The 22,783-nt window shown below is 49.7% G+C and overlaps 1 protein-coding gene across 1 annotated transcript in view; it reads left to right on the top strand.

Moving 5' to 3' along the window:
* Positions 1 to 14,673, top strand: part of LOC138754661 (butyrophilin subfamily 1 member A1-like) — a 35,150-nt gene extending 20,477 nt beyond the window's left edge. Inside the window, exons 4-7 of the mRNA XM_069919262.1 lie at positions 1,614 to 1,733; positions 4,758 to 4,784; positions 12,828 to 12,854; positions 13,871 to 14,673. Of these exons, the coding sequence (XP_069775363.1) occupies positions 1,614 to 1,733; positions 4,758 to 4,784; positions 12,828 to 12,854; positions 13,871 to 14,445 (749 nt within the window). The 3' untranslated portion in view covers positions 14,446 to 14,673. The remainder of the gene's footprint in view (positions 1 to 1,613; positions 1,734 to 4,757; positions 4,785 to 12,827; positions 12,855 to 13,870) is intronic.
* The last annotated feature ends 8,110 nt before the right edge of the window (positions 14,674 to 22,783 follow it).

Below are 22,783 nucleotides of genomic sequence, written 5' to 3'. Positions count from 1 at the left end.
TACAATGTCTCACAAACCAACAGTTGTTTTACAACCTCAAATAAATCAAATATCAAATCAAATAGCTTTTTATTGTCATTGTACAAGTTATACAACGAGATTTATGACAGCAGTCTTTCTGCTGTTGTGCAGAAGGACTTGTCCATGAATCACAAAATGTTGGGTTGCAGGTATAACAGGTTATTAAGAAGATAAATGGAGCATTGGCCTTCATCGCCAGAGGAATTGGATTCAAGAGCAGGGAGATCATGCTGCAACTATACAAGGCCCTGGTGAGGCCACACCTGGAGAGCTGGGTACAGTTCTGGTCTCCGTACTTGGGGAAGGAGAGACTGGCCTTGGAGTTGTCCAGAGGAAGATCTCCAGGTTGATCCCGGAGATGAAGGGGTTGACGTACGAGGAGAGACTAAATCCCCTGGGATTATACTCACTCGGATTCAGAAGAATGGGAGGAGAACTTATAGAAACATATAAAATTATGAAAGGGAGAGATAAGGTAGAGCCAGGAAAATTGTTTTCACTGGGAGGTGAGACCAGAACTAGGAGGACACAGCCTCAAGATTCAGGGGAGTAGATTTAAGACAGAGATGAGGAAAAACTGTTTATCCCAGAGAGTCGTGAATCTGTGGAATTCTCTGCCCAGGGAAACAGTTGAGGTGACTTCATTAAACATTTAAGGTTCAGTTCAATAGATTCTTACATAAAAAAGGAATGAAGGGATATGGGGAAAAGGCAGGTGGGTGGAGCTGAGTCAATGATCAGATCAGCCACGATCTCATTGACTGGCGGGGCAGGGTTGATGGGCCGGATGGCCAACTCCTGCTCCCTTGTTCTTTATCTTGCCCCCTGGCATTACGATTTTTAGGGTTGTCAGATATCTAAGGGCTCATTCGTATCCTTTCTGCTTGGCCGTTCTTTCCACAGTCTGTGGAATTCACTGCCCATTGAAGCAGTGGAGGCGACCTCAGTAAATATATTTAAGATAAAGTTGGGTAGATTTTTACATCGTGGGGAAATTAAGGGATATGGAGAAAAGGCAGGTGGGTGGAGATGAGCCCATCATCAGATCATATGTGATCTCATTGAATGGCAGAGCAGGGCTCAACGGGCCGGATAGCCGACACCTGCTCCTATTTCTTGTTCTTATTCAGCCCATCGAGCCTGCCCCATCATTTAATCATGAGCTGATCCATTTCCCCACTCAGCCCCACTGCCCAGCCTTCTCCCTATAATCTTTGATGCCCTGCTTTAAATACACCCAATGACCCGGCCTCCACAATCACCACAGATTCACTGCCTACTGGCCAAAGAAATTCCTCCACATCTCTGTTCTAAGCGGATGCCCTTCAATCCTCTTGTCCTGGTCACTCCCACCGTGGGAAACAACCTTTCTACATCTAATCTGTCCATGCCCTTTCAACATTCGAAATGTTTCAGAGAGATTACCCCCCCCCCCCCCCCCCATTCTCCTAAATTCCAATGAGTCCAGGCCAAGAGCCATCAAAGGCTCCATGAGATTATTCACTGAGACTACTGCTAACTATCCACAAGGGGTAGAATCAGAGCTCACTGTCTGCATCAGGCTTCACAAACCTTTATGAACTTTTTTTTAGATGAATTTTTCCCCAAAGTCGACGTCTGGCTGGTGATTTTCTGGGTGTTCGCTAGCCTCGTGGTCATAGCAGCTGCTTTTAATGAAAAGATTCACAGACGGGAAGACAAAGATATTAAAGGTAGGAACACAAAGTGCGGAGAAGCAGGAGTGGATTAACGAGGGTGGTAAAACTCCAGCATTTGTGTGCAGAATTTCTCGCAGGGGTCGGACTGGACTGAAGTCTGGGCAATGTTAGTGTGGATGAGGAGACAGGCCTCATCGACGCAGCAGGTCTGTGACTTAACCAGTCCCCTCTGCCTTTTCACTTTAGTAGATCACCTTTCCTGGGTTTAAACATCAATCATACATTCCCCAACCTCCTAATTTAAAAAAAGTTACTTCTCTCGTTGACCAGGTGAAATCAGATTTTCAGAGATGGAGCAATTTTTCCTCATCACCAGAATAAATGTCATTAAAATTAATATAGATTTAGAAAAACAAGCACAGTAACAGGCCCATGGACCCGTGCCTCCCAATTAACTTACTGCCAAACCCCCGGTACGTTTTGGAGGTTGGGAGCCGCCGGGGAAAACCCACACAGGCAGAACATACAAGCTCGTTGCAGACTTGAACCCCGGTCACTGGCATTTCGCTAACCGTGCTGCCCTCCAGCTGGCACCCCTTCCCCAACACTCGGATGGAGGAGAGAGGAGCGCTTCTCACTGGCCGACAACATTGCGGGGGGGAGGGAGGGTGGCAGTCGAAGGAAAGTGGGAAAATGTCTTTTCACACGCGCACCATGAAAGGTCTGGAATTAACGGCCGAAAGGTCAGCGAAGATAAATCCAGAACAGCTGGAAAGTGGGAGTCTGTCGGGGTTTATTCTCACCCCGATTGTACAAGTACAACCTGACGAAACAGCATTCTCCGGTCCTCGATGCAACACACGAGGACACACAGCTTGACGTAACACACATACAGGACAAGAATTCATCTATCCAAATCAATATTGTTTCATGAAAATGAGTCACAGAGGGTCAGTGCGAGCAGTTCCTTTGGTCGTTCAACATTTTCTTTTGTACATGTATATTTTCTTGAGTAGTTTTTTTTGTGGGCTTCAGATTTACTGACAGAGGACATACAAACCTGAGATTCCTTTTCCACTGGGCGCGGCAGAATTACCACTTATTAGTCGTGCAAAAAAAAATACACAAGTAAACAAATAAAGAAATGTAAACAAACTACAATATGGAGAGAAAAAAAATCAATAAAGTGCCCGAGTCAGAATCCTTAAACGAGTCCTCATTGAGTTTGTCGTTGAGGAGTCTGACGGTGGAGGGGGAGCCACTGTTCATGAACCTGGTGGGCGTGGGTCTTGTGATGCCGACACCTCTTTCCTGATGGCAGCAATGAGAACAAAGCGTGGATCCTTGGTGATCACTACTACTCTCCGACGGCAGCGTTCCCCATAGATATTCTCGATGGTGGGGAGGGTTTCGCCTGTGACGTCCTGGGCTGTGTCCACACCTTTTGCAGGGCTTTACGGTCAGGGGTATTGGTCTTGTACCAGACCGTGATGCAGCCGGTCATCTGTAGAAATTAGCCAGGGTTTCTGGTGTCGTACTGAACCTCTGCAAACTCCTGAGGAAGTCGAGACGATGCCACTAGTGTTGGATCCAGGAAAGATCCTCCGAGATTGTGACTCACCCTCCCCACTTTTGATCTCCCAATGATCACTGGATCGTAAACCCTGGCTTTCCCTTCCTGAAGGCAACAATCAGCTCCTTAATTCTGGTGATATTGAGTGTGAGGTTGTTGTTGTTGTCGTAACGAGCCACACAGTCGTAGGTGAAGTGAGTCGAGCTAAGAACGCAGTCCTGTGATTCTCCGGTACTGATGGAGATTGCACTACTAATAAGTGGTAATTATGTCTGGCCCACAGGAAAATAGAATCTTAGGGTTATATGTGATGTAACTTAGGTCCTCGACAATAAATCTGAACTTTGAATGAAAATAACAGATGAAATTGACCAGGGGCGTGATTTAACTCAGGGGTGGAACATTTGCTGAGGTTAATCCCAGAATGATACACAGTATAACACAGGAAACTGAGGGCGTGCAAATGATAACAAAGGCAGTGAGGTGAGTGGGGTTTTCACACCCTGGCTGCAAAAAGCAACTGCAACTGGGACGTTGCTTGTGGTTAGTGATGCAATAGATAGGACCGCTTCAAGAACCAGCTGAAGCAACTCAAGTTTATTGTACGGCGACGCAGCGTCCTCCAGTCCTCGGTGCAAAGAACGCAGACACACACCCAGATATAATGGCCCACACACACACACACAAACAGTACAGATGCAGGACAGGTATTCATATTTTTTTTAAATTTAGACATACAGCACAGTAATGGGCCCTTCCGGCCCACGAGTCTGTGCCGCCCAATTGATCTACACCCCTGGTACGTTTTGAAGGGTGGAAGGAAATGGAAGCTTCACACAGGCACGGGGAGAACGTACAGACTCCTTATAGACAGCGTAGACTCAAACCCCGGTCCCAGTCGCTGGCTCTGTAACAGCATTGTGCTAACTGCTAGGCTAACCAAAAAGTCCTTAAATATATATATATATATATATATATATATAAACAGTTATTGTTTTATGAATACAAGAGTCTCAGGCAGTCATTGCGGGCGGTTCCTTTGGTCGTTCTTGCTGCCCATGGGGAGAAGCTGTTCCTCAGCCTGGTGGGGCTGGCTCTGATCTTCCTGTATCTCTTTCCCGACGGGTCCTCAATGATTTCGTGCACCCTCATCAGTCAAACGATCCTGGTAGATCATGTAGATGGTAGGTGGTGGGGGGGGGGGGGTGGAGGGAGACCCCAGTGATCCTCTCTGCCACTCTTATGGTCCTATGGATTGACCTGCGATCCATTTCTCCGCAGCGACCGTACCCCACACTGCGATGCAGCCGGCCGGGATGCTCTCGATGGAGCTCCTATAGAAAGTTGACATCACAGTAGTCAGCACATGGGCCAGTAGTTGAGGGCGCCCTCTTCCACTGCCAGGGAACCCGGTGGGGATCATGTGAATCGTACTCTGTCTGTGTACAGTGTTGAAATACCTACAGCTCTCGCCCACTGACAATGTCTTGCTTTTTGTTTTTCAGAACTCCAGTTGTTTTGCAGTTTGGAAGGTAAATACTGCACGTCAGAGAAACATTTCCCGACCTCCCCCTCCACCCCCCCCCCCCCCATCCCTGTCATCCTATTCCCACTACTCTGCTCCCTATTAGACCAGTGGCCCGAAACATCGGTGATATATGATGCTGTGAACTCCTCCAGTATCTCTGGGTCTCTATTACAGTCACAGACTTTTGTGTTTCATTCATCACTACACGGGCCCAACGTGCCGCACCAGAGCGTTGAGGGCCTTGGGTGCTAACCCCCTCCATGCATTTGCACAGCAATGTTACCCACTCTCTCAACCTGTCTATATCTCCCTGGATTTGCGCCAGAGACCGCGCAGGTGGCGGTACCTGGAGCAACTCAGCCGGTCGAATGGCCAACATTTCGTATTGGAAGCCTTGATTTAGATCTCGAGGGGTTCTGACCCGAAACGTTTACCGTTCTAATTCTCTTGCTGCTGGACCCCCTGAGATCCTCCTGCAGATTGTTTGTTGCCGGCCTTCAGTCTTTATTCAGGTGCCTTCCTGTTCTTCGCTTGTACCTTGAGGAAGGCCTCAGGCCTGAAACGCTGGTCATATATCCCACGGGTAGTGTGAGTTCCCCTGCTCGTGCTTTTACAAGATTTCCTTCCTGCCCCTGTCTCAGTAGGACTACTGAGGATTCTCTCTCCTCATGTTCTCCCCCCGCCATGCCTGCACTCCTCACTCTTCCCTCAATAAAGCCACCCTCAACCCCACACATTCTTTCACTCCAGCGTCCTCAACTCAAACAGAAACTGAATTTATTGTCTCAAGCGAGTCACGAAATTTTGCAGCAGCGTCACAGTGTAAACATTTATATAATCCGTCTTACAACAATATTTAAAAATAGTCCATAGAAAGTCAAACAGGCCGTGTCTGTGATTCATTGACCGTTCGGGAATCTGATGTCGGGGTGGGGGGTGGGAGGAAGGAAGAAGCTGTCCTTGTGCTGCTGAGTGCTCGTCTTCAGGCTCCTGTACCTTTTCCCCAATGGTAGCAGAGTGAAGAGGGCATGGCCCTGGGTGGTGGGGGTCCTTGAGGATAGAGGCTGCCTTTTTAAGACACTGCCTCATTTAGATGTCTTCATCAGATGGAATCTGGTGCCCGTGATGTCGCAGGCCGAGTTCACAACCCTCTGGAGTTCATTCCTGTCCTGAGAGTTGGTGCCTCCGTACCAGGCAGTGATGCAACCGGCCAGGATGCTCCCCACAGTCCACCTGGAGAGGTTTGCGAGTGTTTTTGGTGACAGACCGAATCTCCTCAATCACCTAATGAAATATTATCACTGGCGAGCTGTCTGAGCCAGAAAAAAAAAGGCTGACTTATTAGGAAATGAACCATGCAAAGTTTGGAAGTGAAACACGACAGTCTGCAGATGCTGTGACTGTAGTAAAAACACAGAAATGCTGTAGGAACTCGACTGGTCTCGCAGCATCCACAGGAGGTAATGATAAATCACCGACGTTTCAGGCCTGAGGCCTTCATCAAGGTACAACCAAAATTTAGGCAGGCGCCCGATTTCAGCACAGACTAGAAGGGCCAAGGGGATTATTTCTGTTCTTTAGTTCCATCAAGGTACAAGCAAGATATCAGCAGACATCTGAACAAAATGGTGAGGGGGGGGGGTTTAGGGGAGGAGCACAGTCCCATGGGGAGGGGGTAATAGGTGGATAAGGGAGGGAGGGCACAGCAGCGAACAGGAGGAGGGGGGACAACTCTGTGAATGGGGAGGGAAGGAGATGGAGGGATGGGGAATGGGGAGTGGGCTGGCAGAAAGCGGAGAAGTTGATGTTAATGCTGTCCGTTTGGGGAGGGACCCATCCGGAAAATAAGGTGTTGCCCCTCCAATTTCTATGGACAGAAATATCGGCCTGCGAGTGGGGGTGCAGAATTGAGTGGTTGGGCCCTGGGAGATCCCCGTCACTGATGCAGATAGAGTGAAGGTGCTCAGCGAAACGATTTCCCAGTCCCGACGTAGAGGGGGCCATAACGAGATCACCAGACGCAGTAGATGACTCCCGCAGACACACAAGGGAAGTGTTGCTTCACTTGGACGGGCTGTTTGGGACCCCGAACGTTGGTGGGGCAGGAGGTGTGGGCGCAAGAGTGGCACCTAGTGGTCACAGGGGAAGGTGCCAAGGGGGCAATTGGTGGGCAGGGATGAGTGGGCAAGGAAATGATGGAGGGAGAGTCCCTACAGAAGTCGGAGAGGGGAAGATGTATCTGGTGGTGGGATCCTGTTGTAAGTGCCAGAAATTCTGGAGGAGGATGTGTTGGATGTGGAGGCTGGTGGGGTGGTAAGTGAGGACAAGGGGAATCCTGTCCTTATGTCTGGGGGGTGCGGAAGAGCAAGGGTAGATGAGTGGGAAATGGTGGAGATGTGGGTGAGGGCTGAGCTGATGGTGGTGGAGGGGAAGCCATGTTTGTGGAAGATGGAGGACCTTCCGGAAGACCCCATCTTGGGAACAGATGCGGCGGAGTCGGGGAATTTGAGAGAAGGGGATGGAATCCTTGCAGGTTGTACTGACAATAACTACACCAGCAGTGCGAGTATAAGACAGCTTTAATAAACTAATATGTACACTAAGAGGTCTTGTCTCTGCAAGACAGACCTGGAAGGCTAGACTGTAGCTCTGGACTGCTTTATAGACAAGGTCACTGGGGTGACCCCTGGTGACCTAGTGGTGTAATTACATATCACCGCATTCACCTCCCTTAAAAAATTGTTATCCCCCCCCCTGTTCTCCTTCCCTTGTTTGTAAGTTCATAAGTCCAAAATTTTTTGTGGTTTCCATTGCCTTCTGGACCTCCTCGGTAGTGGTATATGGAGGGAGAGTGCAGTCTGCCTTTCGGCCTTTCTTGGTGGAGGTGTGGGAGTGGGAAGTACTAGATGGCCGTGTGGGCTGGGGATCCTCTTGTATGGGATTAGGTCCTGCCATCGTCTAGGGTGGTGATATTTTGTGGGGCGGGTGTACCCAGGATCCTGATTTCCGGAGTGGGTGGTGGAGTCCTCTGGGGTGACTCGATGGACGACTGTTCCAGTGACGGCTGCTGCGCTCCTTGTTGAATCGTAGACATCTGTATTTCCTCCGCGTTGTTCACACATCCGGCTGGCGTGAGATCCCTGGTGGTCACCGAGTCTTCTTTTCCATGGGAATGTGACGAAGGCATACTGAGGGTTCGCGTGCCTCAACTCCACTTGAACCACCAGCAGGTCCGCTTTGTGGGGTCTGCAGTGTTTCCGGAGGAGAACAGGTCCCGGTGTCATCATCCATTTAGGCAGCAATGTGCCCGAGGTGGGTTTCCTTGTGAAAGAAAAGATACAGTCATGTGGTATCATGTTAGTGGCAGTACACAACAAAGAACATATAGAGTGTAGGGCTTCTGGCAACACTTCTTGCCATCTAGTAACAGGCAGGTCTTTTGCTTTTAAGGTCAAGAGGACTGTTTTCCAGATAGTGGCATTTTCCCTTTCGACTTGTCCATTCCCCCTGGGATTGTAACTTGTAGTGCGGCTGGTAGCAATCCCTCTCTCGTGCAGGTACTGCTGTACTTCTGTGCTCATGAATGCAACCCCCCTGTCTGTGTGTATGTAGTTCAGGTACCCAAATATGCTGAAGATGGGTTGGAGGCATTTTATAACAGTGGCTGCTGATACATCAGAACACGGGATTGCGATGGGGAAATGGGAATATTCATCGATTACGTTTAGGAAATAGACATTTCTATTATTGGACAGGAGCGGGCCTTTAAAATCGAGGCTGAGGCGCTCAAAAGGTTTGGTAGCTTTTATCAGGGTGGCTTTGTTTGGCCGGTAAAATTGCGGTTTGCATTCTGCACAGATGAGGCAGCTCTTGTTCACTGACCTCACTTCCTCGACCGAAAATGGGAGGTTTTGAGTTTTAATGAAGTGAAACAGTCTAGCGACCACTGGGTGTCCCAGCTCGTTGTGCACGTTCTGCAACTGGGACATGGGGTTAAGGATGGCACAAGTGCCTCTGGACAGCGCGTCCAGGGGCTCGTTGAGTCTCCCAGGGTGGTATAGAATGTCGTAGTTAAATGTAGACAATTCTATCCACCAGCGCAGGATTTTGTCGTTCTTAATTCTCCCTCTGTTCTGGTTATCGAACATAAAAGCGACAGACCGTTGGTCCATGACGAGGGTGAAGTGTTTGCACGCCAGATAATGTCGCCAGTGCCTTACTGCTTCCACAATGGCTAGGGCCTCCTTCTCTACTGCTGAGTGTCTTACGTCTGACCCCTGTAGGGTTTGCAAGAAAAAGGCCACCAGTCGTTCATCTTGGTTTAGGGTGGCTGCCAGAGCCACATCGGATGCATCCATTTCTACTTGAAACGGGATCGACTCATCTATGGACCGCTTGGTAGCTTTAGTGATATGGTCCCTAATGTCCCTGAATGCTCTGGTGGCTGCTGGGCACAGTGGGAAAACTGAGGCTTTTATAAGTGGGTGGGCCCTGTTGGCGTAGTTGGGGACCCATTGGGTGTAGTAAGTGAACAGTCCCAAACATCTTTTTAGTGCTTTCAGTGTGTGTGGCACTGGGAGGTCTAGGAGAGGGCGCATACAGGCTGGGTCTGGGCTGATTTCCCTTTTCTGTACTATGTAGTCCATGATTGGCAACTTCCTGGTGCTGAAGATGCATTTGTCCCTGTTCTATGTTTGTTTCCTTTCCTTGGCTGCCTGGAAGAAGCGTTTTAAATTATGTCATCCTCCTGAGTGTGGCCACAGATTGTCACATTGTCTAAGTAGGGGAACACCACTTTCAGTTGGAACTCATCTACTATTCGGTCCATTTCTCTCTGAAACAGGGACACTCCATTGGTGACACCGAAGGGGAGTCACAGAAATTGATACAGCCTGCCATCTGCCTCAAATACCGTGTAAATGTGATCGTTGTTTCGAATGGGCAGTTGGTGGTATGCTGCCTTCAAGTGGAGAACACCTTATTCTGCGCAATGTTGTTGACCATGTCTGCTATGCGTGGCAGGGGGTAGGCATCCACTTGTGTAAATTTGTTGATTATCTGGCTGTAATCCACTATCACGCGCAGTTTTTCTCTTGACTTTACTACAACTGTCTGGGCTCTCCAAGGGCTGGTGCTCTGCTCTATGACCCCCTCCTGTAGTAGCCTGCAGACCTCTGTCCTAATGAAGGCTCTGTCCCTCGGGCTGTACCTCCTGCTCTTTGTGGCTTATGGTGTGCATTCTGGGGTCAGGTGGGTGAACAGTGGAGAGGGTTCTATGTTCAGGACAGACAGGCTGCAGTGTTGTTTCATTGTAAGGCGTAGTGGGGGGTGAGCCCCATTGTGCTTTCTAACAGGCACTGAAAATCTAACCCCAATAGTACCGGGGCACAGAGGTGAGGGAGTACTAGTCATTTGAACCCTTCGTATTTTGTGCTCTGGATTTCCAGAGTAATCCTGCAAAACTATTTTACCTCAGCCGCAAGGCTGCTGGCTGCTAACAGGATCCAGTGCTCACTCGGGCGTGTGGGGAGGGCAAGGCGGTTGACTAACCCCTGGTCAATAAAACTTTCTGTGCTTCCACTATCTATTAAGCAATTTACCTTTACATCATTAATTTTGATGCACACAGTGGCATCAGATAAATTGTGTGGACTCACCCAATTCATACATAGGGAAGCGAGACTGGCGTGTCCTTCGTGTCCTTCCATCCGATAGTACTTGACGTCATGTTCCTCTCCTGAAGACTGTGTCTTCTGCTCTGTAGCATTTGTCCAAGATGGCTGGCTGCACATGGCATTCTTCTTCTGTATGTCTGTGAAGAAAGAAGAGCTTTCACATCTCTCCTTAGCATGAGAATGGGCCTTGGCTGTGGCCTTGGGGCTTCTGCAGACTTTTGCATTATGCCCACGTTTTCCACAGTTGGAACAGACATTTTCTCTGGCAGGGCAGAGGGCTCTGGGGTCCTTTCTTTGTCCACAGAAAAAGCACTTGGGACCCTCAAGGTGTGTTGCTGCTGCTGTGAATTCTTGCAAGACTGTGGTGAAATGTAATTACACCACTAGGTCACCAGGGGGCATCCCGGTAACCTTGTATATAAAGCAATCCAGAGCTACAGTCTAGCCTTCCAGGTTCGTCTTGCAGAGAGACAAGACGTCTTAGTGTACATATTAGTTTATTAAAGCTGTCTTATACACGCACTGCAGGTGTGGTTATTGTCAGTACAGAGGCAGCATACTTTTCTTTTCGTGGGGCTAGAGTCCAGCAGTGTGACATTTGTCCCAGTCCCAGCCCCAGGCTCCTGTGAGTACTCCTCCAATTCTTTCCTGGTGCTTTCTAAAGCTTCTGCAATAGTCTCTGCCTCATCTAGCCCCACCATTCCTTTCTCCAGCAATCAATGTCTCATCTTAGTGGACCGTATGCCCGCAACAATTCTGTCGCTAATAAGGTCCTCCACATACTCCTGAGCTGATACTGCTTTAAAATTGCAGCCTCTCGCCAGGTCTTTCAGAGAGAGTATAAAGTCTCTGGCAGATTCCCCTACTTGTTGTGACCTGGTCATGAGTCTGTACCGGGAGTGGAGTTCACTATGCCCCTTACTGTAATGCCTCTGTAAAGTGCTCATTGCCTCTTGGTAGGACCTGACATCCTGTGTCAAGGAGTAAGGGTGGTCTCCCAGCTGCACTAACAGCAGCATTAATAGCTCTTTATCCAATGCCTCCGCACCCTCCACATAATTCAGAAAGCATTTCTGCCAGTGGCCGAAGTGCGTACCAGCTCCAGGATTTCTGGGGTCGAGCTCCAGCCTGTCTGGTCGCAGCACATGTCTAAGCTGCAGTCTCTGGTCCCTTAGGTAATGTGGGGACACCCCAGGAGTCGTTCCTTGTCTCCACGTGGTCTCTGGGTCTAGGTGTAGCAAGGGCGGACCCTGGGGTACTGGGAGCTGCTGGTAGAGCCTCTGTGGGGCTTGTGTCTGCTGGAAGAGTAACCTGGGTGCTTTGGGCTGTTGGCTGAGTCTCTGGCTTTGGGACGTTTGCAGCGGATTTAGGGGGGATCCCAGCGGTAGCATCAGGTCTCCATGGTACTGGGGAAACTGCTGTTGGGGGAGTGACGGTAGCGGAGTCTGCTTTCCTTGGCTCTGGAGTGGTCAGGAATTCTGCACATACGTGGCGATTGGGAGCACAACTTGTAGAGATCCTTCCACCCGCGCTTGTAGTGGCCCCTTTCTGATTGGACCGGGGTTTAGGGTCAGTGGCACCTGTACTGGCGAACCCATGGGCAGGCAGGGCTCTTGGCCATTTCTTACTTCTATGGTCTATCCCGCATTCCACCACGAGTCCAGTACAGCAGTCCCTTGCCGTCTCTGTCCTCGGATGCACGTGTGTGCTGGTCGCCCTCGGATTCCTCCTCAGGATGAGTCTCCAGGTGGTTGGGAATGTGCGTCAGAGCAGAAGCAGCTTCCATCCTAGTAGCTATAATATTAGTTTGTTAAATTGTACTGACAATAACCACACCAGCAGTGTGAGTATAAGACAGCTTTAATAAACTAATATGTACACTAAGAGGTCTTGTCTCTCTGCAAGACGAACCTGGAAGGGTAGACTGCAACTCTGGACTACTTTATATACAAGGTCACTGGGATGCCCCCTGGTGACGTAGTGGTGTAATTACATATCACCATACAGGTGACTGGGTGTGAGGACGTGCAAGTCCAGGTAGTTGTGGGTTTATAAAACACATCTGTAGAAAGCTTGTCTCCCAAGACAGAGAATTTGAGATTGGCAGCAGAGTGAACGAAGTGACGAGCCCATCACAGGTGCACGAGGCAACCCCGACAGCCACAAATTCCCCCAAGGCCAGAGCCGCAAAGCCTCCCTATTACAGCCTCTCTGTCCTCCCAGTCTCATCTCATTTTTTCGACTTTCCCCTTCCATCCCCAGACACGGCGGACACAGGGTTTCCCTTGTCCTCACCGACCACCTCCCCCCCGCCTTCATATCCAACACATTATCCTCTGTAATTTCCACCACCACCTTTCTGTCTTGTGCAGGTTACAAAGAAGTGAGAATAAATTATGGTAAGTGCAGAACGTTCCCTCTGTTGCCCCACTACCCTTCTGTTTATCCATGAACCTGCCCTTCACCCCATGCTCCTCAATGTCTCCCCCCCCCCCCGAGCTACCCCTCATTCTCTCCTTCACCCTCATCCCCCTCCTCCTTCAAGTCTCTCCATCCAACACTTGATTTCTCCCTGCCCCACTCTCGGAATGCCACACATCCCCTGTCTCCCGTTCATCCCCAGATTAACTGCCTCAGTTTCCCACCAATCTCCCCTCACCCCCGATCTCCCCCCTCAATCTCCCCTCACCTCCTCCTCCCCTCAATCTCTCTTCCCCTCTTCCTCTCGATCTTCCTTCACCCCCTCCCCCTCGATCTCCCCTCACCCCCTCTTCTCCCCAATCTCCCCTTCCCCTTTTGATCTCCCCTTACCCCCTCAACCCTTGATCTCCCCTCACTCCCTCCTCCCCTCAATCTCTCACCTCCTCCCCTCGATCTCCTCACCCCCTCTTCCCCTCAATCTCCTTCTCCCCTCAATCTCCCCCCCTCACCCCTCAATCTCCCTTCACCCCCTCCCCTTCAATTTCCCCTCTCACCCCTCGATCTCCCCTCACCCCCTTTTCCACCTCTCGATCTCCCCTTAGCCACTCCTCCACAGCCCACCCTCTCTCCCTCCTCCCTCCCACTCCTCCCCACCTCTCCTTCATCTTACCTCAACCCACCTCCATCCTCTACCTCCTCCCTCACTCCCCCAATCACCCGTGTCCACCCACCCTCTCCCCTTCAAAATACAACCTCCCCCTCCTCCCCACCTCACTTTTCCCCCTCCTGCATCCCCAGCCACCCTCGTTCCTCAATCGCCATGCCCCTTCAATAATACTGACCACTCAGCCTTCACCCCCTTCTATCCCCTCTATGCGAGACCCCGGGGCTGTTTCTGTCTGAGCATCTCCACCTGGAGATACACCTCTACTGCCTGACCCCCTCCCCCCCAACTGGACCCCAATGGACTCTCTCCTTCTCTCACCACTTCCAGCCTCCATCTCTCTGGACGTGGACACAGCCCACCAGCGGCTCAAGGTGTCCAAGGATGGGAAGAGTGTGACAGACACTGGAGCCTGGAGAGAGGTCCCGAACAATGAGAAGAGGTTCATGGCCTGGTTTTGCGTGCTGGGATCGGAGGGATTTGCCTCGGGGAAGCACTACTGGGAGGTGGAGGTGACAGGGAATCGAGGTTGGCGGCTGGGAGTCGCTGCTGAATCTGTGGCAAGGAAGGATGTGGTCCAAATGGTCCCGGAGAATGGATTCTGGAGCATCAGGCGGTTGGGAAATGAATTCTGTGCCTTCACCATCCCTGAAACCAATCTCCGTGCTGACCCCATCCCCCAGAAGGTGGGAGTCTACCTCAGCTACGAGTCTGGAACCATCATGTTTTATGGTGTGGACACCAGGTCTCATCTCCACACCTACAGTGGCAACAGCTTCTCGGAGAAACTCTACCCTCTCATTGTGACTTGGGACACCAACAAACAACTGCACATCTGCTCCAGGTCCCTGACGGGGTCAGACCTCCTGGACCAGCGTCAGGAGTGCGGGTGGGGGGGGGCGTAGGGGTGGTCAACCCACTGATAACATTGACGGGGCCCATTTAATCCCTAGACTTCTCATTGTTCAACCCTGCATGAACTGGGAAGTCAAACCTGTGTAGGTACTCACCACCCCCCCCCCTCCATAACGTGTTGGGACAAAGACCCTCCTCCCCATCATTTTCCCCTGTGCTCCACAGTTTTGAATTTGTCATCAAATAATTCACATGTGCTTAAAGTGGACCATCCGGAATTTATTCATGGTTATTTGTAAACATTTGGGTTTGACCTTGTGGAAGTTACAGCACTTTTTATACATAGTCTCCCCATTTCAGGGCACCATAACGTTCGGACATTTGGCTTTACAGGTGTTTGTGAGAACTCAGATGTGTTTAATGGCTTTGTTCGAGCAGGTAGAAGAGAGCTGGGCTGGATTTGAGGCTTTTGATCACTTTTGGAGCCTGAAGTCGCCATTTTTCAACATGAGGATCAGAGTTGTGCCAAGGAAGGTCAAAGAAGTCATTACAAGGCTGATAAACAAGAATAGAACAGTAAGAGACCTGCTTAGGTCTTCCTTGGCCAACCAGTCCCTTTGCAATGCCTGAGCTCACCAGTCACTGTTTCTTCTTAATGATGTTCCAAACTGTTTAATTTGGTCAACCGAAGATATGGCCGCCCATCCGAGTTCCCGACTCCCCTAATGTGGATTTACCAGCCGGTTCCGGCCCATCCGAGTTCCTGACTCCCCTAATGTGGACTTACCAGCTGGTCCCGGCCCATCCGAGCTTCCGACTCCCCTAATGTGGACTTACCAGCCGGTCCGGGCCCATCTGAGCTCCTGACTCCCCTAATGTGGACCTACCAGCCAGTCCCAGCCCATCCGAGCTCCCGACTCCCCTAATGTGGACTTATCAGCCCATTTGAGCTCCCAACACCTTGAACAGCTCAGGTATTTACTGTGGTCAAAAATATGTCCCATGTAAAAGTCAACCCCCTACCCCCACCCCCACCCCCAAATTTCACCCAAAGAAATTGGTCCAAAATACTCGACTCGGTAAATGCAGTGAAAAGACGCGGCAAACAGTACCCGCCAGCCCTTGATCTGGTGCAGGCTCAGCTCCCCGGTTAGTTAGGACATAGACAGAGTGGTTAATGGAGAAGGGTTCAGAGATCTCATTGCTGTATCTGACCCAACCTTGTTGGTTTTTGTGCAGTTGGATAACCATGTTGAGGAACTTTGGGGGGCATCCGAGGCGCTCTAGTATTTGCCAAAGCCCTTTCCTGCTCACGGTGTCGAAGGCTTTGGTGAGGTCAACAAAGGTGATGTAGAGTCCTTTGTTTTGTTCTCTGCACTTATCTAGGAGCTGTCTGAGGGCAAAGACCATGTCAGTAGTTCCTCTGTGCGAAAGCCGCACTGTGATTCTGGGAGAACATTCTTGGCGACGCTAGGTATTATTCTATTTAGGAGAATCCTAGCGAAGATTTTGCCTGCAATGGAGAGCAGCGTGATTCCCCTGTAGTTTAGCAGTCTGATTTCTCGCCTATGTTTTTGTACAGGGTGATGATGATGGCATCACGAAGGTCCTGAGGCAGCTTTCCTTGGTCCCAGCAGAGCTTGAAAAACTCATGCAGTTTGGCATGCAGAGTTTTGCCGCCAGCCTTCCAGACCTCTGAGGGGGGGATTCCATCCATACCTGCTGCTTTGCCACTTTTCAGTTGTTCAATTGCCCTATATGTCTCTTCCCGGGTGAGGACCTCATCCAGCTCTAGCCTTAGGGGCTGTTGAGGGAGCTGGAGTAGGGCGGATTCTTGGACTGAGCGGTTGGCACTGAAAAGAGATTGGAAGTGTTCTGACCATCGGTTGAGGACGAAAACCAACAAGGTCGGGTCAGATACAGCAATGAGCTCTCTGAACCCTTCTCCATTAGCAATGGCGTGAAGCAAGGCTGCATTCTTGCACCAACACTCTTTTCAATCTTCTTCAGCATGATGCTGAAACAAGCCATGAAAGACCTCAACAATGAAGACGCTCTTTATATCCGGTACCGCACGGATGGCAGTCTCTTCAATCTGAGGCGCCTGCAAGCTCACACCAAGACACAAGAGCAACTTGTCCGTGAACTACTCTTTGCAGACGATGCCGCTTTAGTTGCCCATTCAGAGCCAGCTCTAAACTGCCAAAATGTTTGGCCTGGAAGTCAGCCTGAAGAAAACTGAGGTCCTCCATCAGCCAGCTCCCCACCATGACTACCAGCCCCCCCACATCTCCATCGGGCACACAAAACTCAAAACAGTCAACCAGTTTACCTATCTTGGCTGCACCATTTCATCGGATGCAAGGATCGACAACAAGATAGACAACAGACTCGCCAAGGCAAATAGCGCCTTTGGAAGACTACACAAAAGAGTCTGGAAAAATAACCAACTGAAAAACCTCACAAAGATTAGCGTATACAGAGCCGTTGTCATATCCACACTCCTGTTCGGCTCTGAATCATGGGTCCTCTACCAGCATCACCTACGGCTCCTAGAACGCTTCCACCAGCGTTGTCTCCGCTCCATCCTCAACATTCATTGGAGCGACTTCATCCCTAACATCGAAGTACTCGAGATGGCAGAGACCGACAGCATCGAATCCACGCTGCTGAAGATCCAACTGCGCTGGGTAGGTCACGTCTCCAGAATGGAGGACCATCGCCTTCCCAAGATCGTGTTATATGGCGAGCTCTCCACTGGCCACCGTGACAGAGGTGCATCAAAGAAGAGGTACAAGGACTGCCTAAAGAAATCTCTTGGTTCCTGCCACATTGACCACCGCCAGTGGGCTGATATCGCCTCAAACCGTGCATCTTGGTGCCTCACAGTTCGGCGGGCAGCAACCTCCTTTGAAGAAGACCGCAGAGCCCACCTCACTGACAAAAGACAAAGGAGGAAAAACCCAACACCCAACTCCAACCAACCAATTTTCCCTTGCAACCGCTGCAACCGTGTCTGCCTGTCCCGCATCGGACATGTCAGCCACAAACGAGCCTGCAGCTGACGTGGACGTTACCCCTCCATAAATCTTCGTCCGCGAAGCCAAGCCAAAGAGAAGACACTGGTGATTCCCTGCATGCACCTTGAGAAGCCCCCAACCGTTCACCAGCACACAACTTGCCAATGACTCTCCAGCATCCCCCATGGCGTGCAACGTGAAGTGGAGCTCAGGTCATTCCCGGGGTGGGGGGAAAAGAGATCCGGCTGCCACTCATGTTAGGCTTTATGCCGCAGCCCTTCAGTGGGGCCAGCTCAGGAATGCCCAAAATAGGCAGGTGGTTAATAGAGAGAGTGGCAAGACCATTGGTAGGGTGTACGCCAACCTACATACATCACGGGTACAGGCCCTTCCGGCCCACGAGTCCATGCTGTCCAATTAATGTTTTGAACAGTGGGAGGAAACCGGCACCCCCAGGGAAAACCCACGTAGACATAGGGAGAAGGTACAAACTCCTTACAGACAGCATGGGATTTGAGCCCTGGTCCGCATCTCTGGCACTGTAACAGTATTGCAACAACCGTGCCACCCTGTGGGTGGCCTTGACCGGCATATGTGTGCTAACCCAGAAAAATTAACCCCCCCCCCCCACCCCGTAACCCTCTATTTTTCTTCCATCCATGTGCCTGTCTAAGAGTCTCTTAAATGCCTCCTAATGTTCCAGCCTCTAACACCATCCCCTGGCGAGGCATTTCCGGACCCCATGGCTCTGTTAAAAAAAAAAAAATTCCCCTGACGTCTTCCTAAATTTCCCTCCCTTCACTTTGTACAGACGTCCCATGGTGTTTGCTACTCCCGCCATGGGAAACAGACGCTGGCCGTCCGCCTTATCTACGCCCCTCAGAATGTTGGAGACCTCTATTAAGTCTCCTTCGCTTCAAAAAGAAAAGTCCCAGCTCTGTGAACATGGCCTCAGATTTATTTTCCAATTACATCAAGTCCCCTTTATTTATCAGTCATACCTTGCACGGTAAAGACGAGATAATGTTTCTCTTGGAGCATGGAGCAGATATATATAAATATATCAGAAAAGTTAAACACATTGTAATATTAAAATATTGAGATGTTATACAATGGTACCCTACCCCCAAATGTTCTTGGAATTCAGGAGCCTGTTGGCTTCGGTGGGAAAAACTGTTGCCCGATCTGGACATCAGGGCCCAAGTGCTACAGTCCCTCCTACCAGATAGCAGAAGGGAGAACAATTTATGTGAGGGGTGTGTGGAGCCCTTCACCATGTTTATTGCCTTTCACATGTGTCGAGTGTTATAGGAGACCTTCATAGTGGGAAGAGAAGCCCCAATGATCTTTTCCGCTGACTTCACTCTCCTCTGCAGGGTCTTTGAGGTCCGGGGAAGAACAGCTTCCAAACCAGGCAGTGACGCAGATGCACAGGATGGTCTCAATACATCCCCTGTAGAATGTAGTGAGGATGGAGAATGGGAGATGGACTTTCCTCAGCCTTCACAGAGAGTAGAGGCGCTGCTGGGCTTTCTTGGCTTTGAGCTGGTGTTAAGGGACCAGATGAGATTCTCCGCCAAGTGCACTCCAAGGAACTTGATCTTCTTGGAGACCTCAACGGTGGAGCTGTCAATGGTCAGTGGAGCGAGGTCCCTTCCTGGGCCCTCCTGAAGTCAACAGCCATCTCTTTTCCTTCATTAACATTCAGGTACAGGTTGTTGGCTCTGCACCAGTCCGTTAGCGTCCACACCTCATCTCTGTACACTGATTTTTACCGATCAGGCCCACCCCGGCTGTGTCATCAACAAACTTGATGATCTGGTTGGGTCAGCAGAGTGAACAGCAGTGGAATCAGCGCAAGCCCTGGCAATCCTGGTAAATCGCCTCTACAGCCTCTCTGTAGATTCCATGTCCTTCCTATCATGAGGTGACCAGGACTGAACACAATACTCCAAGCGTGGCCTTACTGATTATGATAAGAGTTTGAGCGGATCTCACCATTTCCTCTGCGGACAGGAAACCTCCAGGCGAAATGGTGTCACAGGGGCCACAAGATGGAAGCACTGCTTCGCAATTCATCTCGCTGTCTGCAAACCCCACCTGGAAATTGACACATGGAGGAATTCCATTGGCTCAACGTTTAATCTTCATTGAGTAGTGATAAGACCACCAGCTGACTTCTGTACCTGCAGGAAGACCACCTAGGGGCTGACTCCACCTGGCTGGCTGTCGATCAGCTGACCTGAATATAGACCTGAGCCATCCCCTCCTGAGTCAGTCACATGGGGAGCCACCAGGGCATGAAATAGTGTTCAGACTTTTACCTGCATAAAGCCTGTTGTACAGTCTTTGTGCTCGCTCACTGCTACCTCAGCGCATCATGGTGATGAATGAGAAAAGTCCAGTCCCCAATAGAAAGCTAGCGACCTAGGGAATAGAGGCACAGAACAAATGCCTGGGCAAAATTTGTAACGGGGACAAGGAATCAGATGGTAATCTGCTGACAACTACACATTGAGAAGTAATTCTTCCCAGTTTGAAGTAAAAGATACAGTGAAGTCCAAATATTTGGACTGCTCAGGGATTGGGTTGGTCCAGATTTACCGGATTCTCAGGCAGCACTTTTAAAACAAGTACATTTTGATAGTTTAACAGGATATTTTTTCATATAAAATACAAAGAATAAAAGCACAAATAATTATTTTTTCTGTGTCTTCCACATGATGGCTTGTTGCCTCTGTGGCGTTTTAGTTACACATACAACAGCCCAGAGTTTTCGCCAAGTCCGGATTCTCGGGTGGTCTGGATTTCAGTCCAGAGTTTTCGCCAAGTCCGGATTTTTGGGTGGTCTGGATTTCAGTCCAGAGTTTCCGCCAAGTCCAGATTCTTGGGTGGTCTGGATTTCAGTCGAGAGTTTTCGCCAAGTCCGGATTCTCGGGTGGTCTGTATTTCAGTCGAGAGTTTCTGCCAAGTCCAGATTCTCAGGTAGTCTGGATTTCAGTCGAGAGTTTTCACCAAGTCCGGATTCTCAGGTGGTCTGGATTTCAGTCAAGAGTTTTCGCCAAGTCGGGATTCTCGGGTGGTCTGGATTTCAGTCGAGAGTTTCTGCCAAGTCCAGATTCTCGGGTGGTCTGGATTTCAGTCGAGAGTTTTCGCCAAGTCCAGATTCTCGGGTGGTCTGGATTTCAGTCCAGAGTTTTCGCCAAGTCTGGATTCTCGGTTGGTCTGGATTTCAGTCCAGAGTTTTCTCCAAGTCTGGGTTTGTGGCATCTGTATTTTTGGACATTTTCTGTAATTAGAATCAGAATTTATTGACATAAGAATGCCACAAAATCTGTTGTTCTCCGAAACTGTTACAGGTGCAAAAATTGCTATAAATTACATTTTACAAAATAAGGGAAAGTGTCTGTGGTTCACCGAATATTCGGGAATCTGATGGTGGGTGGGGGGTGGGGGGGTGGGGGGAAAGAAGCCATCCTTGTGTGGCTGGGGTTTTGTCTTCAGGCTCCTGGACCTTTTCCCCAATGGTAGCATAGTGAAGAGGGCCTGGCCTGGGTGGTGGGGTCTTTCAGGATAGAGGCTGCTTTTTTAAGACACCGCCTCATGTTGGCGTCCTCGATGGAGTGGAGTCTGGTACCCGTTGTGTTGGCCCTCACACAATTAAGACTCGGGATGTGATGCTTTCTCATCCTTCACTTCTATTAGACTAATCTGGCCACTGACACACAGGGTTATATATATGGAAGGGTGATGTCATGACTTGGGCATCATGGTGTCCAGCAGATGGTTGGCTTGTACGCAACACTTTCCCAGGGCACATAGTCCTTAAAGCGTTTGGGTGCCTTCTTTCTCTTACCTCGCCATGGTTTGCTGTGCTGGCCCTGTAGATAGTCGGGTCAGCAGCCGAGTTCTGGCTGGGAGGTATCTGTGTGATTTACATTTAGTATTGAACCAGTTTACAGCCAGTCTTGGGGAATGTTGTAGCCAGTTTCTTCCGAAGAGTGCTAGTCCCTGGATATCTACGATGTAGAGAGAGTGTTTTTGGTTGCTGTTACTTGTACTTGGACCATACTTTTTCCAAACACTTTGATTCTGTCTCGTCTAACAGGTCTTAGAGTTATTCCATTTGTTTTTACCGGGAGCAAATGTTCCTTTACATGTAATGGCATTTCAGTAGTAGCGGTGAATGAAAGTAACCCAATCTGTAGATTAAAAAACAATCCAACCAAGGCTGTAATTGAAGTCAGTCATTTCGTGCGAGCACCCTGCTGACCCCAGAATCCACAGTTGTATTTAGAATTTTTGAGGAGACAGTTTTCAGGTCAGTAGTTGTATTTCTCACAACAGAAGCATTGTTGGCAGGAAGGACTCCCCCTAAGTTTTTATCTGCCATTTCTGAGCTACAGGCTGCCCTGTATACAATCTGTAATGTAATGTCTTCATCTATTGCTAATAATTTTTGCCATGGCGATTTGCTCCATCATTAATCTGTCTCGCAGTGCCTGATTTAGAAACTGCTCGAAATGACAGTGCTCCGCCAGTTTGTGCAATGATGCCAGGTATTCACTTACTGTTTCTCCTGGTCCTTGTCTCCTTTCATAGAATCGTTGCCTTTCTGCTATAACTGGTAGTTTGGTGCTTAAATTGTTCCTTAGAGCTGTGCATAATTCGTTGAATGTCTTCATCCCTGGATCCTCCGGGGCCAGCAAGGTCTTAAGGAGATTGAATGTTTTGCTGCCCATTCTACTGAGGAGGAGGAGGGCACGTTTGTAGTTTACCAGATCTTCCACAATATTGTGGGCTACACAGTAGTGGTTAAACTGTTCGACGTAGTTCTCCCAACTCTCTTCTACCTCGTTGAACTTTCCCTCTGCCATCTTGGCGCACTTTCGCCTTGACCTTTTGTTGGGGTTGTTAGGAAGTCGTTTCCTACCTTCTGTCATTTTCCTTCTCACGAGTGGTGCATGGAGAACGTGTTGGGTTCATTTTATTCTTTGTTGCCACTGTTGTGTTGGCCCTCACCCAATTAAGACTCAGGGACCTGATACTTTCTCATCCTTCACTTCTATTAGACTAATCTGGCTACTGACCCACAGAGTTATATATATGGAAGGGTGACCTCATGACGTGGTGTCTGGCAGAGGTACCCAACACCTGCGATGTCATAGGCCGAGTTCACAACCCTCTGGAATTTATTCCTGTCCTGAGAGTTGGCGCCTCCGTACCAGGCAGTGATGCAATCGGCCAGAATGCTCTCCACAGTCCACATGCGGATGTTTACGAGAGCCTTCAGTGATGTACCAAACCTCCCCAGACACTTCACAAAGTTCAGCTGCTGGCGAGCCTTCTTTGTGACTGCATCAATGTT

This window comes from Narcine bancroftii, chromosome 2 (assembly GCF_036971445.1).
Source record: "Narcine bancroftii isolate sNarBan1 chromosome 2, sNarBan1.hap1, whole genome shotgun sequence".
In the NCBI taxonomy this organism is placed as follows: domain Eukaryota; kingdom Metazoa; phylum Chordata; class Chondrichthyes; order Torpediniformes; family Narcinidae; genus Narcine; species Narcine bancroftii.
Note: the sequence above shows the minus strand (reverse complement) of the source record. Positions and strands in the feature narration are given on the sequence as shown.